General features: G+C 39.6%; 2 protein-coding genes across 5 annotated transcripts in view; one reads left to right on the top strand and one right to left on the bottom strand.

The window, feature by feature from the left end:
* The first annotated feature begins 571 nt into the window (after positions 1–571).
* On the top strand, positions 572–9535 carry prg4b (proteoglycan 4b). Of its 2 annotated transcripts, none has more exons than XM_044199189.1 (14): positions 572–975; positions 1061–1139; positions 1497–1613; positions 1925–2047; positions 2632–2691; positions 3348–3407; positions 3522–3794; positions 4488–5243; positions 5761–5847; positions 6598–6734; positions 6861–7017; positions 7177–7284; positions 7686–7814; positions 8798–9535. In XM_044199189.1, exons 2-14 carry the CDS (start codon positions 1073–1075, stop codon positions 8905–8907), a joined length of 2184 nt encoding a protein of 727 aa, XP_044055124.1. In that variant the 5' UTR covers positions 572–975; positions 1061–1072; the 3' UTR covers positions 8908–9535. The 2 variants fall into 2 exon arrangements, with proteins under 2 accessions (XP_044055124.1, XP_044055123.1); XM_044199188.1 differs by having other exon boundaries at positions 7674–7814.
* tprb (translocated promoter region b, nuclear basket protein) overlaps positions 8918–18077 on the bottom strand; it is a 25758-nt gene continuing 16598 nt past the window's right edge. Inside the window, exons 36-51 of one of the 3 annotated variants that reach the window (XM_044199185.1) lie at positions 17723–17919; positions 17236–17526; positions 16598–16752; positions 16406–16483; positions 15785–15973; positions 15526–15675; positions 13652–13745; positions 12578–12738; positions 12320–12373; positions 12090–12175; positions 11544–11653; positions 11303–11401; positions 10953–11109; positions 10421–10542; positions 10206–10301; positions 8918–9211 (exon numbers count right to left, since the gene is read on the bottom strand). In XM_044199185.1, the coding sequence (XP_044055120.1) occupies positions 9162–9211; positions 10206–10301; positions 10421–10542; positions 10953–11109; positions 11303–11401; positions 11544–11653; positions 12090–12175; positions 12320–12373; positions 12578–12738; positions 13652–13745; positions 15526–15675; positions 15785–15973; positions 16406–16483; positions 16598–16752; positions 17236–17526; positions 17723–17919 (2089 nt within the window). In that variant the 3' untranslated portion in view covers positions 8918–9161. Of the gene's footprint in view, positions 9212–10205; positions 10302–10420; positions 10543–10952; positions 11110–11302; positions 11402–11543; positions 11654–12089; positions 12176–12319; positions 12374–12577; positions 12739–13651; positions 13746–14657; positions 14687–15525; positions 15676–15784; positions 15974–16405; positions 16484–16597; positions 16753–17235; positions 17527–17722; positions 17920–18077 lie in introns of those variants that run through there. The other 2 variants (XM_044199186.1, XM_044199187.1) reach the window with 2 other exon arrangements.

Raw genomic sequence — 18077 nt, 5'->3', positions numbered from 1 at the left:
ATTTTACATAAAAAACATGATCAGCTCATAAAATATCATACATTGTTAATGATTAAACTGCCCAAAAGTATATAAAGCAGTAAAAATGTGTTCCACTTGTATCAGCTATAACATAAAAGTACTGCTTTCATCTTCATGCATCAATAATAATGATCCAATAATATAATAATATAATACTGACAGGGCTAATTCTCCCTAATGAATACTTTATACTTTAAGTACATTTTGCTGATAATTTGTACTTTTACTTTGGTAACATTTTGACCCATTGAAGACTTTTACATGTAATTTAGTATTTTTATAGTGTGGTATTTCTACTTTCACTGAAAATCATCTGAATACTTCTCCAACCACTGTTCCCTCGCATGTATTATCATGTATAACCATTACATACAATGACACATGATAAACATCAGAGGGATACACTGAGGCTACTATGGTTCTTGCGGCAGGTAACCATAGAAACAGTATATCACAGTACAATATCAGTTTAGTCACTGGTGAAACTAGCTAGCGTTGAGCCAACCAGGTTAAAGGTTAAAACACCCTTTTTCTTTTAAAGACTGAACAATAAAACACCCTGCTGACCGTTTGACGGTAGCTGGGTTATTTTCATGTCCGTTTGGTATTGATTTGACAAACCAAGTCTGTGATGATGTGAAGGTGTCCGGTTCACCCATTTGTGACTGAAGCACGTCAAAACCACTTTTTTTCCTTTTGCTCAGAAGTGTGTGTGAAGTCAGCCGTCTGTCTGGCACAGATGTGTGTTGATGTGCTTCCAGCTGTTCGTTGGGAATCATGATGTCTAGACCTATGGTCTGGCTGGACTGGAGGATCCTCCCTTATAGCCTGTGAGATCATCACACTTTTAATTAGACCGGATCCGTCAATTAATGGGAAGTCAGCTGGTCTCTCAGCCTTTTAAAAGCAGCAGACTCAAACCTTCAGCAGGATTCTGACAGAGGCTCAAACAAGGTAGGTTTCTTTTTATTTCCTCTTCTATCTCTCAGGATCTTCAGTCATGAACATGAATTTCTTTGTGTCTCATGCTTGGTTTCAGATTTACAGAAGGATGTCTTCCACTGTACTTTTTGCTGTTATTTTGCTGGCTTGTGCCTTGAGATTTAGTGCCGCTCAGAGTGAGTATAATTTGTGTGACATTTGTATTTCATAGAAAAATGTAACTGAAATGTATTCTGATTACATTTTTTAAAGGGCTTTCTGGGGATGTATCATGTGTTTTTTGTGCTTGTACTCATTCATGTTTACTCTGTTAATAATTATTTACCTGAGGGGGAACCTATGTCTATGGATTTGCCACTACTTCAAAGATAAATTTCTGGCACAGTTGTGTTATTTACAGACTCTGCCCTCAAGTAGAATAGGCCTATGTTATTGGAGAAAAAGTGATGCAAATTTTAAAGGCACAGATGCCATCTTATTTTCTGTACTACATGTCCCTTTTTCTGTTTCCATGTACTCTTTCTTATAAACAGCAAGCTGCAAAGGACGCTGTGGTGCTGAGTACTACAGGGGTTCCACGTGCCAGTGTGATTATAACTGCCTGTCTTATGGAGAGTGCTGCAACGACTTTGAATCTCAATGCACCACAAGTGAGACTTTTCTCTCCTGATATACCTATAACTCTGTCACCAGTAGTACCAGAAAGTGTTACTCTGTTGATCTCAGCCTACAGACACTAATAACATTACTATGTTACTGATTAAAACAATTTATAACTGATTTTCCAAGTTTGTACAGATTTCTATGAATCCCCATCCCTGCAGAGAGCAACATTTCATATACTGCCTGGATGTTCCATATGAATAACAAAATAATTATATCAGTCTAATATAATCAGCACTGTGTAGTCTTATTGTACAGCTCTGTTGTGCTGCTAGCCTGCTGTATTTGTGTGCAACAGAAAACTCATGTAAAGGGCGGTGTGGCGAAAACTTCAAAAGAGGCCGGCTGTGTAGCTGCGACTCTGATTGCATGAAGTACAAGCAGTGTTGTCCAGATTACAAGATCCACTGTGATGCAGAAGGTAAGCCTTGTACAACAAATTCAGCATGTTTGTGTGTGTGTGTGTTATTTTCTGCATGTTAACAGATTTCCTTCACAGTTTCATACTCAGTAGGGTCACTATGCTTTGATATTGCTGTCAATATGTGGTGGTCATTAGATACATGGCCAGCAAATACACTGATGGTCGTGTGACAGCATGCACTGTCATGCAGCAATTATCATTATGGCAACTTGAGATTAGCACATGCGCATGAAAGGCGAAGTGCAAAGAAGGCAGGGTTAATCTGACATGGTAAACTTGCATGTCCACCAGCATGTGGAGTAGCATGCAATGCATGCAGTAATCTGCACCGATGCATTGGGTTAAATTTGACAATATTTTCTGTCTTAGTAATTACCACAGAAGAAATCAGTGGAGCAGCCAGTGCAACAGCACCAGTGAAGACTAATTCATGCAATAATGTAAATAATAACAAGCCTACAGGTATATTTGACTTGGGAAAAAGGTTGATTTTTTTCTAACTTTTCAGTCATTTAGGATTTAAGGCAAATTGTTTTTTACGAGGTTAACTCTACAACCTTTATTCATGAATATTCCCACAGAGCCGACTCTGAATGAAGCAATAGAGCAGGATTCTACATTCAACGAGGGTAACAATGCAGGTGACTATGCTTTTTGAAATGTACTCAAGGAAATTACCTGAAACTTTATTTCACGTCTTAAATGACTGCTTCATGATTCCAATGACAGAAAAACCAAATCTCTGAACTTTTCTCATAAAGTCATTTGTTTTACATTACGTAAATGATAATTATGAGCTGAACTCAGTGGATTTAATCAGGCATATGTCAGGAAGATGTTTACGGTTGACTGCCACACAGTGGCTCTCTTGCTGTGGTTTGCTTTGGGGGCCAAGTCTCACCAGAACAAGCCAAGAGCACAAGCCTCACCAGCCAAAAGAAACACAAGGAAGCAGTGTTGTCATGAGTGTGTAGGAGGGTTAGGGCACAGGCTCAGTCACAAGAGAGGAAAGCACAAAATGAAGCCAAGAAAGGATGACAGACCATTTTCTTAGCAGTTTTAATTCAGTAGTTGGCTTGGAACAGTTTTGTGGGTGGAGATACTCTTGCATCCTTGTTACTTCTCTCTCAGGAGGAAGACATCTTGTGACATTTCCGTATGGAATTTCACAGTCAGTGATGTGCATGACCAAGAAAGCAAATGCAGGAAAAATAGAGATAGTATTGATTAAAGAATTGTGTTAACGATGACCTTTATGGACATTTATATTATTTGATTTTGCCTTATTTGCCCACAGATGACCATTCAATTCCACTGGTCAGTCCAACATCATATCCACGAGATGATCTCAGTGATGGTGAGCAAAGATGTGCATGGACTATAAATTGAGTTAAGGGGTTTTTCCCCCAGTAAAGTTTCATGAGTGGAACATCCAGGTGCGAACCTTTTCTCACTTGTCACATTCTTCTAGATATGCACAGCCAGATTTTTCCCAATGATGGATTTTCCAACAACGGAGTGGAGGACCCAGAGGCAAGTCAAATCCCAGAGAGCACCAGCGGCTATGGATCGTCTACAGCTGACCTGCTGGATCAAATTTCTACTGAACCCACCCAGGATCCAGAGACATTTACAGTCTTCTCTCAGGCACAGACGACTCTCTCAGATAGTAAATCAACACAGGCCGATGACAGCCCCTCCACCCTTTACCCCACCATTGAAGAAGCCCCCACTGAGAGCACAGGTGTGTGATATCCAGGGATTACCTGGCAATAACAAATAGATGAGTGGCAAATGAAGTGTCCAAGTAAGATGTTGTTGCCACCAGCTGCCAGAATAGCGTCAAAGCTCCTCAGCATAGATTCTCCAAGTCTATTTATCTATCTACTGGAAGATGAACACCATTCTTCCAAAAGATATTCCTAAACCTAAAAAAAAGGAAAAATAATTAAAATGTAATACTTCAGCAAAAATTATGGAAAGAAGAGCAAGTCTCCGACAAAGTACATTTAAGAATTTCAATTATTTTAGCTTACTTCATGAGTTTATTACTTGCCTTCTGCCAATCTATGTCCCATCTAGTGAATAATGTCTTATACTTGTCATTGGTTTGTGCAATAAATATTTTCACTGTACAGTGATGTTTCATGACAGGTTTAAATCATTCAGTTTTAAATTATTCTCCATGTTTGTGTGGAAAATAAATATTTTTCTAAGGAGGGTGGTCATTTACATGCTTATCAAACCATTCAGTGTATGAACGCATCTGCATTTGTTACATGAATGTTTCTCTACTAATGTATTCAGGTTTTTCCTTTACTTTGCCACTCATCCGTACATGCTGTCATTAATTTGATAGTTAACATGCTTTTTACTATTGTTGGGTAAATCTGATTCAAATGTAAGTTCAGTTCATAATCATGTTGTCCTCCTCCAGATGCCAGTGATCCTACCAGCTCAACCGACCCAGGAACAACTCTCCCTCAGCCCACAACAGCAGTTGACCATGTCTCCAGCCAGCCTTCTCCAACCTCAGTACCCCAAACAGAGTATTCTCCTACAGCCACCACCCTAGACCACGAGACGGTAGGGCAGGCAGAAGAGCAGCCAGAGGATGACATTTTTCCTGAGGCACAGAATACAGATCCGACTGTAGCCTCCTCAGATAAGCCAGAGGTTACAACCCTACTCTTCAGCACAGCTTCCTACCCACCTGTGGCTTCAGTATCCACAGGACCAACGCTGGACCCAACACCCATCCCAGAGGCAACCGCTTCAAACCCCAAACCAGATGATATTGAGGACAACGCAGAGGATGTCACACCAGGCCCTCCCTCTTCTCTGGCAGACCTTGAAGATCCTTCCAATAGTATTACTCCAGCGGCGTCCAGGAACCTGTCAGAGCTTGATGCACTGACGACCCACATTCTCTCATCCACAGATGCAGTGCAGGATGACACTACAGATGATGCTACACCAAGAGTAACCACTGCTGAGCCACTAAATGTCACCCCAGAGCTGACCAAACCCACAACATCTGAAGCCACCTCAAAACCCCAGGACAAACCTGACCCTGTCAAGCCAACGCCAGCTAAACCGACTCTGGCTAAACCCAGCTCCAAACCTGAGACTAAGCCCCTGGACTCAACTGCACAAACTCTCACCGTAGACGATCCTAGGAACTACCAAGGAGGTTAGAATTGTTCTTATCATTGGTTCAGATTCTCAACACAACATCCATAGAAAACAAATTGCCTCAAAGATGAATTGTGTGACTGTGAGAGGGTAAATTTCAGTGTGAGTATCAACATTTCTTTCCCGTTGTCTGGGGAGTCTAACACTGTTGCAAAAATGGAGGCCTCTAGTTTCTGGTACATATTTATTACCGCTCGCAGCCTGCTTTATGAGCTTTGTTGTTTTTTCATTATGCCTCTGGGTCAACAGAGCCTCCTTCAAAGCATAGCTACACTATATTAAGTGACAGAGGTGGCTGTTTTGTCACACTTTAAATTAATCATCCTTTGAAATTGGAAGTAAAGCCCAGATACTTGATGATAGATAAAGAATGGGGGGAAAAAGTCCTTACAGCTCCTGGAGCACAACATTACATGTAACACCCAGTAACTCAGACTGTGATTGCATGGTTTCTTAGCATTACTGCTTGTGTATCCAAACACATGGTTTCCTAACAAATATGTTCCTTTTCCCAGATGACAGCAACGACACAAATCTGTGTAGTGGGCGGCCGGTCAGTGCAGTCACTACACTGAGGAACGGCACAATTGTGGTTTTCAGAGGTTAGTGCCAACCAGGCAGCTGATACTGTCATTAGATCTAAGAATTGTATCATGCGTTAAACCAAATAATATAATAATACAGTTAATTAACATACAAGAGAGCAGTGGTGGAAAGTAACTAAGTATATTTATTCAAGAACTCTACTTAAGAACAATTTTGAGGTACTTGTTTTTTATGCTACTTTACACGTCTTTGCCACTACATTTCTAGTTACTAGTTACTTTTGAAATGAATTGCAATTCATTTTGACAAAAAACTATGATGAATTTTTTAAATACAATACACCACCTACAACAATAAAATTCTACTTACACGTTGATGTATCTGTACTAACAATCTAATAATGTCATACATAGTAATACATCAGTCACAGGAGGCATTTTTCTGCATAATGAGTACTTTTACTTTTGCTACTTTAAGTACATTTAAGTACATAACACTTCTGTACCTCTCTTTTACGATTTCGAATGCATGACTTTTGTTTGTAATGGAGTATTTTTACATTGTTGTATTGGTACTTTTACTTAACTAAAGGATCTGAATACCACTACTGCAAGAGTACAAAAAGTTCACACCTGAAGTATCTAAGGAGCAGAAATAAAGGCTGTATAGAACCGTGACAATAAAACACACAGTTCACACAAGTTCAAAATTACGATAGACTGAAATTACTCTAATGGTAATCCTTGCTGTTGTATGCAGGTGGACCACCCTTATGCTGCAATGTTATGTTATGTTATTTTTTTCAGGGCACTACTTCTGGTTTCTGGACAGAAACAGGGTGCCTAGTCCGGCCCGTGGCATCACACAAGTGTGGGGCGTCCCTTCCCCCATTGACACTGCGTTTACCCGCTGCAACTGCCAGGGCAAAACATACATTTTCAGGGTAAATTTACTCATCTCATTCTGAACCAATAAGTTTGACAAATCTGAATTTGAGGGATTACATGGATGTGACCCAGAAATATTTTAGTTGCCTGAGGTTTAATGGTTCGGTTTGCAATCTTTGCAGGGAGCCCAGTACTGGAGATTTGAAAATGATGTTTTGGACCCTGACTATCCAAAGGTTATTCAAACAGGCTTTGATGGGCTTCGGGGCCACATCACAGCTGCTCTGTCTGTACCTCAGTACCAGAGGAGGAGAGAGTCAGTTTACTTTTTCAAGAGAGGTGATGAACTGCTGTCTTTGTTGTTTTTGTGTTTAGTGTACTTTTTCCTTTCAGTGTAAAACAAAATGTTGTTTTTTTTAATTAATTAAATACTGTATATCATGCTGATGTTCTGAATGAATGAATGCATTCTGAAATTGACTCGAGTGGTTCCTCCAGGTGGACTGGTCCAGAAATATTCATACCAGTTTGGCACCAGTCCAACATGTGGCAGGAAACCCCAGCATGCCATTTACACAGTCCACAACCGAATGGTTCGACAAGCAGGTACTCGAAGAATGAAATATTTTAACTTGTGGTACATAAATTCATCTTAATGACATAGATTGCATTTTATGTTTCTCATGTGTGTGGTCCTGTATAAACATAGCCATGATGAGTGTACTGGGTGTTTGCTGAGCATTTTAACAGATTAACTCATGTAAACATGTTTTATTTACAACACATGTAGTTCTCTGAAAAAGTGAGTCATGCTTTTGTGGGGGTGAGAGGGGCAACAAGGTCCACCTTGTAAATAATTGACAAGTAGAAATAAATTGCCTGTGTACGATTTATGGGATTGCAAATGTTGAGGCTTAAGATAAAAATGTGTACAAACATTTCAACTGAGGAATACATAAATTATTATATCAATTTACTCATTTTACAATCAACAGTTTTGTTTCCAGTGTCTCTTCTAGGGCCAACTGTCAACATCCGGACGTCTTGGAGAGGTTTCCCCTCCACCATCACAGCTGCTGTGTCCGTCCCAAGCAACAGAGAACCAGAGGGATACAAATACGTTGTCTTCTCAAGATGTAAGTCATCATTACATGCCAGTGCTGTAGTTATATCTCTCGTTTGAACAGATGTAGGGAGTTGATTCAGTTTTATTTTAATATATAAAAAAATATGTATTTTACATATTTTCTCTAAATTCATTACAGTAATAAGACAATTTGTTGGAAAACAAAATATAGTTTCAACCTGTGTTCTGCACATCAAGGCCCGAATTTTTAAGGTCATTAGTTAGAGAAGAAAGAAACTCATCGCCTTATTTTGGATTAGCTCCCCACACCCTGGTTTAAAAACACTGCCTGCAATGGAAGCCTCTCAATTTCCACAACTGTAGTAAAAGTTGAGAAGAGGTCTGTAAGTAGAAATTGTTGTTCACTAGTTGAAGATCTCTTCCTTCACTCGTCTGTTAATAGAAAAAAATATTTAATTGCTCATCTTAAAAAGAACAAAATGTCCTTCACTTGCCTGTCTGCAGTAAGACGTTTGTTACCCTCATTCACATGTCTGAAATGCCTAACGAGGACCATGTGTGTCTGGGTGTGTGTGTCAGGGTGGGGTGGGGATTAGGCAGATGTAAAGGTCATTGAGGGTGGTGTCCATTCACCTATGGCTCAAGTTTATTATGGAGTAACCACAGTAAAAGGTTCCATTTTAATGATTTAAAGAATACTGTAGTTTCTGTCTGAGTAAAACATTTCACTGTTTGAAGCCTACAGTAGATGCGTCACGTCAGGAGGGGTTTACTGTCTAGTCATTTATGTCATTCAAGAAACATTACAGCTCTTAAAATCAATCTCCTGCTGTAGCCAAAAGCTGTCCAAGTTAATGTTCTGAAAACTCTGAAGTCAGGACTGTTTGAAGATGAGAGACTCAGTTTATGCCAAATTCGTGTTCACTAAAATGGAAACTGGCATGTACATGGATGAAATGTACATCTTAAATATCATGCATAAATTAAAATGCTTAATGACCTCATCAACAAACCATTCTGTTTCTTTTGCAGCCAAATCCTACAATGTGCGGATGGTTAGTGAACGTCCTGTCATTGCTGCTCCTGCAGCCAACGCTTCACCTCAGAGCAACAACTTCTTCAAATGCACAAAGAAAGTCTGATTAAAGAAAGTTGTGTTTTTCTTATAGTTTAAGTTTATTGCATTCTTCATAAAACACACTGCTTCAGCATGGACTGATTACAAAAAGGTACTTACAAGCACATTAAAAACGAAAGCAAAACAAAAAACAACAGGCTTCAGAACAAGTGAACATTATCGCTGAATATAGAATCTGAATACTCTGATTGGAAAATGTGTCGTGTTTCTGATGGGAATGGCAAGTTCTCCAGTCATGGTTGTTTTCTCATTAGTGCTTCATCTCACGAATCGTCTCCCATGTACACCCCGAGAAGGAAATCCCTGACCTGTTGAGATATAAAATGTTTTTTAAAAACAACGCCTGCTATACTGATGTAAAAATTCTGTCCAGTGGCTGTATAAAATCTGTATGAAATGTCTGTATGAAACAATGATAGTGTTTCCTGTTATTCTTATCAACATTAAACTGAATTATAATACACCAACATGCACCGCAATTAATGTTCATTACGAGTTAGCGAATGAGGAGACAAGAAGATCAATGATTCAGTACTATTTTTCAGGCATGCAACAACTTATATATAGAAACATTAAACAATTTGTAATTTTATATGTGATTTACAATAAATATGGCAGTACTGTTTAAAAAATGTGTGGAAGCCTGCTGTTATTGGAATCATAGACCGCAAAACTGTCAAAGATAAACCAACCAGCAGCTGATTTTTTAAGCATTTGTTTCTGCATTTCAGACTTTTATTAGACAGTAGAGAGATGACAGAAAATTAGGTGAGAGACTTGGAATGACTTGAATAGTGGACATTGTGGTCCAAAGCCAGCGCTTTGAACCCCTTGGCAACCAGGCACCCTGCATGCTGCTGATTTTAATGTGAAAATACAAACACTATGTGAAACGGCATCACTTTCAGCATACTGGCTGTTTTGAACAGACTTTATTGGCATAAGACTGGTGTGATATGAAAAGCAGATTCTGTATTTTATTTTTATTGACTATGATCAACCATGATTTTCTTGTATTACACAGGTTTGGGGGATCCTTTTGTTCAACTACTGCTTTCATTCACAACATCATATCATGAGCAAATGTTTTAATCCATTTGTGATATTTTAGTTGGAGATACAAAATTAGCCAAATACTCTGAAGAGATTTTTTTTTCTTTTTGACCAGCTCTTCCACCTTGCTGTATTAACCTGAAAATGAGCGATGGAGTAAATAAGCACAAACATACTGTGGGCTTGGAACAGTTTCACGCTAATGAGCGATATTAGCTCCATTACCACCCAATTTGTGTGTGCTGTTACCTCCTCTCTTCATGCGGCCACCACGGTGTTCTGGCCAGCGCTGCAGCTGTCTACTGGGTCCAGGTCTAGAGGGTTTAGGTGAAGCACTGCTTGTATCTAGAAAAAAGCAGAACACAGCAATCAGAACTGAACACTTAAGATACATAAGAAGAGATATTAAATAATTAAAAATTATTCACTGTAGGGATCTGCACAGTCATGTGGCTACTCTGTACCTGCAGAGCTGGAGGAGGGCTCCTGACTGGTGGAGGGGAGGCTGGCCTTGTCAGATGGCTGGCTTGGCTCCTCTATATCTCCCTGTGAGACCACTGGATCCACTGACACTTCTGCACTGGACCTGGAACAAAAAGACCAACACACAACGGGCATGGGATGTGATCAATTATAAAGTCCTGCTGTCTTAAAATCACCTGTACAAACATCAAAAATCACAAGATGCCCTTTTTATAAACCTGCTAACTTCTACAGTCAGTAGTTTTATATTTGATTCAGTTATCGATATTAACAGTGGGGAGAGCTTTTGAGAGATTTTCAGTGAATAAAGAAAGGGTCACATTTCATATCAGGCTTGAAGTTTGCATTGCAACAAATAATGAATGCTGCAGTTAAAGGGCAGGGAAAAGCTTGCTGACTGAGATCCAGAGGTCTGAAATCCAACAGCTGCCAAAAAAAAAAAAAAAAAAAAAAAAAAAAAAAAAAAAAGACTCATGAAAAGACTGACAAACAGCACAGAGGAGTGAGCCTCACCTATCAGTGTCTGGCTCCAGGAAGACGTCGTCTCTCTCCTCCCCTGTGCCGGCTGCTCCTGGCACAACCAGGCCTGGTGTGGACGTGCTCACCATGGGAACTGACTGGGAGGCGTGCTCAGTGGCGTCAGACTGAGCCCCGTCTGAGAATACCGTTACTGGAAGAGAAGATACACTCACTGATGTAGCATTTGATAGCACTCCCAAATCTGAAAATTTCCACCCAGCTTACTAAGTATTTTCAGAAGCTGTAAATTGTGTTTAGTAATTTAATGAAAAGGGTGGGTCTATAGATAAACAGAACTGACTCATTCATTTCAGACAGACAGAGAGACTAACAGAGACAGATACCTGGTGCTGCAACTTGTAACGGTGTAGTGGGAACGCTGCGTCCACCAGACTCCTCTTCATGAGTTGCTAGGAACAAGGGGCTTTCATACATCCCAAGACCTGAAGACAAGAAAAACAAAAACAAAAAACGTTCAGTTAAAAAAACAACTAAACTCATCTTTCTGTTGCAGTTAGCTGGTGGGGTGTATTAATGCTGTTTTACATAAACTGTAACTCTGCACAACATGTGGTGGCGGAGTACCTCCTTGTGACGCGAGATGTCCCAGGTCAGAGTGCGAGGAGGAGCTGGTCTGTGGCATATCATCTGAAGGACCAAACCTGAAGCGAGGCACACCAGCCACTTGAGGAGAACTGACAAACAAAAAAACAGTCATTCAGTGCCATAAGACAACAGAGTGATAGCAGTTCCAGGTATTTTAGGTTCTTTTTCTCCACCTTTTCTGTTTGTATAAATAATATATAAATATACACTCAAGCCTCTGACTATAAAATCCAAAAGGTATGTCCAAGAACATATCAGACGTCTGTATTAAATTTTAAAGTAATCTAAAAGATACGTTTTAGTTATACTTCAAAATATAAGCTAAAAGTAATGCATTAAAATAAAAACATTAAAAAGAACAACATATATTATATACAATGTGCTATATGACCAAACATCATATTGGATCAATAATATCTGATCATGTAATGTATTACCAGTGGTTTTGTTTACTAATAAACATGAAATTTCAAATGCTGCCCAGGCATTCTGACTTCCTGGTCTATGTACGTGTGTGAGACTTACTGGATGGCCTGGTCAAAACTATCGGAGCGGTGTGGCAGAGTAGGAGTGCTGGGAACCATCCTGTCATCATCATCAAAGAATTGCTGCTGCAGAGGGAGAGATGGCAGAATGTGTTGGATACAAACATGCACACACACAGAAACACGGGAGTAAAAGTTTCACACTAACAATCGTATAAATAATGTAATGACTGTAAATTCTCTGATGTTCTCCAATTATAGAGGACTTACAGTGCTGCCCGGCACCCCGGAAGTGAGCTGAGGGACGCGACGAACGGGGATACGCTGTGAAGTTAGATTTTGCAAAATTGATTAGCAGTGTTGTGATCTACACAGGAGGTGTGACATTAAAAGATTAATACTGTGAAAAGCACATTTGCAAAAAAGTAATGGGCGTATTGCACCATAAAAACAACAACAATCAGTAAACAATAACCCAAAACAATGTTCTTTTTTTATTTATACTTTAGGACAAATTACTCTTCATACCTGAACCTGAGCAGGTGGCCCCAGTTCTGATGCCGGGGCGGGGTGGATGTTCAGGCGAGGGGGCAGCTGATGTGTTGGTCTCCGTGGTGACTGGGGCATCCTTGTACCAGAGCTTGTGATAGGTTGTTCTGTGGAGAAGGCATCCATTGTACTGCCCTCGACTAAAACAAAAGTGGAAATGCTCAAATAAACAGAGGTCCATTTTATTTAAAATAAATACATCGGATCAGAGTTAACAATTGTGAACAAAACTACTTAGCAAAAACCAACTAATCCACTCTTTATTAAATGATTTATAGGCTCTAAAATCCATACTTAAACAGCACAAATCATGTTTAAGGTCAAAAACTAATTATTACTTAAAAGTATCCAAATATTAAAAATCAAGAGAAAGTCAATATGATTTGAAAGGAATATGCACATTCAACAAACAAATGGTCAGAGCTAATATAGAAAAACATTGTATTTCTGTTAAAGGGGTGAACTTACGGAACAATGTCGCACACTTTGTAGGTTTTAAATTAAACAATAAAATAAATGATCAGAATGGCATGTTGGCATTAGTATAGTAGGGATAGTGTAACATTTTTGTCTGATGTTACTTTTGATGTCAAATAGGCAGCACTTTGTAAAAATAGTAGGTGCTATAAACTACCTACACCTTGTTAAACAAAATATTTTTTATACAGTACAAGTTGCATTGTAACCGTTTGGTTGGGAGTCATTCTTTTGTTGTCATTTTGTTTTTCTATTATTTTTTGATAATCTGGCTGGTTCCCTAATGGAACCAGTATTGTATATTTTTCTAATCACATCTCCCCCCAGCCTAATGTACTCAATTTGAGTTTTACATTTAAGACCTCCAGCTATATACAGCCTATAAAAGAACTCAAATCATTCGATTTATTTTCAAAGTAAAGCAACCGTTATGTGCCCTTGTTGGACATGACCGTCATCCTTATTTTGGATACCACTCTTCCCTTCAGACAGACAACAACATATTACATCTTTCTCAGTCATCGTGAGGTGTCAGATAACTAATATGTGCGTTTGACGGGGTTTCCTGGATCTTACAGCAGGGTGTCTGGGAATCTGCTGGCCTCTGGGTGGAGTCAGACGCTCCCAAACTCTCCTCCGTCTCTGTGCCCGGATCTGTTACATCAGCTCCCTGAGAAAGTAAAGAACAAAAGGAAATAATAAAGAAAACGGGTGGTAAGAGAAAAGGAAAACCACAAGTAGAATTTTAAAAAGTTTAACAGGGGCAAATAAAAAAGTAAAGTGAGAAAGAGAGGAAATGTGAAGATGAGTAGTAATGAAAACCAGGAGCTGGGTAGAATCAGAGGAGGCAGGTTATGGGATGGTTCCCACACTATAGACGCCAGGATATACTGGCAGAGCACTACATACAGATTATGATTCATTTCCTCCCTATATAGAACAAAGATGCCCTTCATAAAAGTTAAAATTTTAAAGGACCCATACAGAACCCACACAGACAGCAGGCAAACTTTATACTGTATACACACAATTTCAAATCGGACAAAATCATTAGTTTGTTATTCTATCTTAATGCTTTGTTTCACTGCTTGATTACATTTCACATGCAATATTAAAGCTATTTTATTATACTCAAGACTCAGGGTGTCTTGGGTTTATTCTTATTAACAAATCTCAGGGTCTTATCTGTGATGCCGCCTCTAAAAATAACATAATAAAAATAATAAAGATAGATTTTCCACTTGTATTTAAAATACTATTCTACTTTATTTCTCAATATTGGAAATACATTTTCCAACCTGACTGCTGAGATAAGGAAAAAAAAACAACAACAAGAAAACAGAAAACCATTTAATCATGAAACCACCATGGATACAAAAAGTTTAAAAATAAGGCCATCTAATAGATTACCATGATGAAACAACATTACATGAGGTGTCCTTTAAAAAGAGAACACACTGCGGTCATACATGGTCTGATGAAGGCTTCCTGCAACGCTTCTGCAGATTTGTCAGCCCTTTGACCATAAATAAAATTCCCCTAAAAGATCAAGATATTAGGTGATTCTGTTGCTGTTTTTGACCTCTGAAGTGCCGTCTTTTATTCTTGACTCTGTTTTTGGGAAACACACAACACAACACATATTTGTTAGATTGAAATGTAAGGTTTAAATTTGACTATATGACTAACCCAATAATTTGGGTAATATGTCATCGGAATTTCACAAGTGTTAATAGCTTTTTTCATAGTTTAACAAATACGTTTCATTAAAAGAAATTTGTATTTCATTCAGTGATCTCTGATTTGTATTGTCTTTTTTTTCATTCCACCCAGGTTTAGAGGATTCAGGGAAAAGTCAAAAGTAAACACTTTGAAATGTTACAAAAACTAGTTATCTGCTGGGAACGACCCCTCTGATGCATCTAAAATCTCTCATAATGTTCTTGTAGGAGGAACTGACACCTACAGTTTATATTCAACTGCTTGGTAATAAACTTCAGTCATTGTTGCAGCTGGTATGGCGTTTTTTTCTTCTAACAACTGCCTTGAAAAGTAATACTGGACAGTGGTTCACGCATTTCCCCACTTCAAACAACTTTCACACATGCAGATTTCAAGTGAAAAACTGTTTACTGTCCCTTTGCAGACACTGTGTCATCCCACTGAACATGTGCAACCAAGACTAGAGTAAAAAGGTAAACAACTAAAGTCAACACACATGAAGCTTTCACACAGACAGAAAGTTACGACATGGGAAAAAAACAAGTGACAGTGAAATGAGGCAGTGTGGAAAAACTGAGTGTGTGAGCTGGAAAGGGTACGTAAATCTCTGACTGAAATACTGGGAAGGGTTAACATGGCATACTGGATGTGAAAGCTGTGTGGGTGAGGATGTATAAAAAGGTCAAAGTTGTATCTGCCAGTACATTATGTGACATAGGTAAACGAACCTCTGTGTCGTCTCCCTCGTAAGCCTCGTTGCCGTCACCGCTCCCCTCGTTACTGTCCTCTCCTTCCTCCCCCATCTCTCCATCGTCTTCCTCCTCTTCATCTTCCTCCTCCTCTTCTTCCTCTTCCTCTTCTTCCTCTTCCTCGTAGTCCTACATGGAGCAGTGGTCAAATCATTAGTTTTAAAAGACTAATTCTGCAACTGGTGTTCAATGCCACTTTACATATTGCCTTTTAAGATGCTCAACAGAAATTCTCTACCTGCTCCTCTTCCTCTTCATCCTCCTCTTCCTGGTCATCCTCACTCTCTGTGTCTGTTACTATGATGATTACTTCCTGCTCCACCTGGTCAGGGGTGTCACTTTGGGTCAGGGTAACCTCTTGGTCCATCATGACAGACTGGGAGGCTGCACCCTCATCTCCTTCCTCCAGTGCTGGAAACTCCTCTGTCTGCAGGGTAAAACAATGGGCAGAATGCACATGTGTTTTCTACTGATTTACACTATTTTTTGAAGATCTTCCATACATTTTTTTTTAGTACCAACAAGAAATTACCACATTAATTCTCCTTTAACTACCCCTGCCTGTTACACTGTATTTACCTGTACATTGTTTCCCATGAGATAGGATTTCATGGTAAGTCTATAGCGATAAGACAATTCAGTTTTTTTTTGCATTGGCAGATGAAAAGCAGATGTAAAAAACGTGCAGCACATTTCTCTAAAAAGCAAAAGAGAAAACTGCTAACTTAGACTGAATATCCTCTTTGCATCACAAAACAACGTTTTTAATAGGAAAAGTGAAGGTAATATTAAGAAATGCTATTATTTGTGCAATGAGGTCTTTTGAATTTATTATTATTTTTATTAGGTGACGGCCAACCTGGCTTGTTTCACCATCTTGTGTGTCTGTTGGCACCATCCCCTCAGCCTCAGAACTGTCCTCCACCAGCACCTCCTCCTGAGGACAACACACAACACCTACATGACACCCACAACACAACTCTAACAGTTTTCAGATCATTAAAAACAATTAAACCACATATTAAGATTTCTATGTAACCCCCATCCGCACCTCTGGGCCCACTCTTTGGATGATGCGCAGCTTTTTAGGTATAGGAGCCCTGGAGGTATCCTCCTGAGTGGCCTCTGTGTCAGTGACCATTGTGGCGCTCTCCTCCTCCTCACGAGGCCTCTTGGACATGGAAGAGGTTCCTGGTGTTGCTGAAACTAAAGATAAAGCATAGGCATTGTTTAGACTTCTCCCTGACACTGGTGTAAAATGATGATAAAATGTTAAGGAGCAAATAATAAATAAAAATCAGTGTGGCTCATACTAGATAGCTGTACCAGCTATATGGACCTGCATTAATGTCCTTTTATTTAATCTATAGCAGCAAATACGCAAAATGGACTGCATTTGTCCCCCAACTTGTATGACACGACTCCAAAAATGAGCATCTCTATAAAAACGTCACCAACAATCACATTGAGTTTTTATTTTAATTTTAAAGATTTGCAAAAAAGGAGCCTGTGCATTAAACTGAGTATTATGAGCTCATTATAATATGCATATGTACCTCTGCTGTATCTCTTTAAAATGTACATCTCCTGTCCTAATATCTTCCCAAAATACAACACCACTATAAATTTGTATTGCTATTCAATAATAACCTATAAATCATCTCAACTTTAAAAAGTTAAGTTTCTCACCAGTCCCAAACACAGAGGAGGTGGAAGACGTTGAAGGCCATTCCACCTGTGAGCTAGGTGTTGCCTCAATGACCACTGGGGGTGGCTCCTGATTGGCTGGCTCTGCATGGGTCACGCTCTGTTGCTGAGTTGGTTGGACAAATGCTGTGGCTTGTGTCTGGGTCTGCTGCACAGTCAGCATGGGGCTAGCTAAAGTGGTCTGGACGTTGGGGCTGGCGGAGCGCACCGAGCCGCTAGCACTGCCGTACACAGTCACATGCTCCACTGGTGGGCCTTCAGTAGACTGCATTGCTGTAGAGGAGTCAGTGGCAAACAGATTAAGCTTTTCACTGAACCTGTAGCTGCATTAAATTAGACTTAATACAAGAACAAGGAAAAGCCCTTTATAAAAAGGCATACCTTTACTAGAATAACTTTAGGGGCAATACCCCTTTGGCTGGTTTCCTACATAGGAAGCTTATGTCTGAAGCTTTGCAGTTAGACTTACCTTCCTGGGTCTCCACCTGTGTGGTGGGCATGACAGTAGCCGTGGGTGTTGGGGTGGGTACAGTGGCTGGGGTGATCATAGGCCTGATGCTTGCTCTTGGAGTGGGTTTGTTCCCCGGATTGACAGGCTGCTTGCTGGCTGTAGCCACTACAGGTGTTGGCTTAATGTTGGCAGTTGGAGGCTCAGATGTGCTGGCACTGACAGAAACAAAGATCAGGACATGAATAAAAGACTCTACTGATGTAAATTTACTATAAGAAAGACTTGAACAAAGCAAGTGTACTAGAGCATCCCTGAACTGTAGGAAAAAGTGTGATCTGTTCACTTCTATATATCCATGTTGCACTGCAGTGTA

The sequence above is a fragment of the Siniperca chuatsi genome, linkage group LG6 (genome assembly GCF_020085105.1).
Source record: "Siniperca chuatsi isolate FFG_IHB_CAS linkage group LG6, ASM2008510v1, whole genome shotgun sequence".
Classification (NCBI taxonomy): domain Eukaryota; kingdom Metazoa; phylum Chordata; class Actinopteri; order Centrarchiformes; family Sinipercidae; genus Siniperca; species Siniperca chuatsi.
This window is presented reverse-complemented; position numbering and strand designations above follow the sequence as displayed.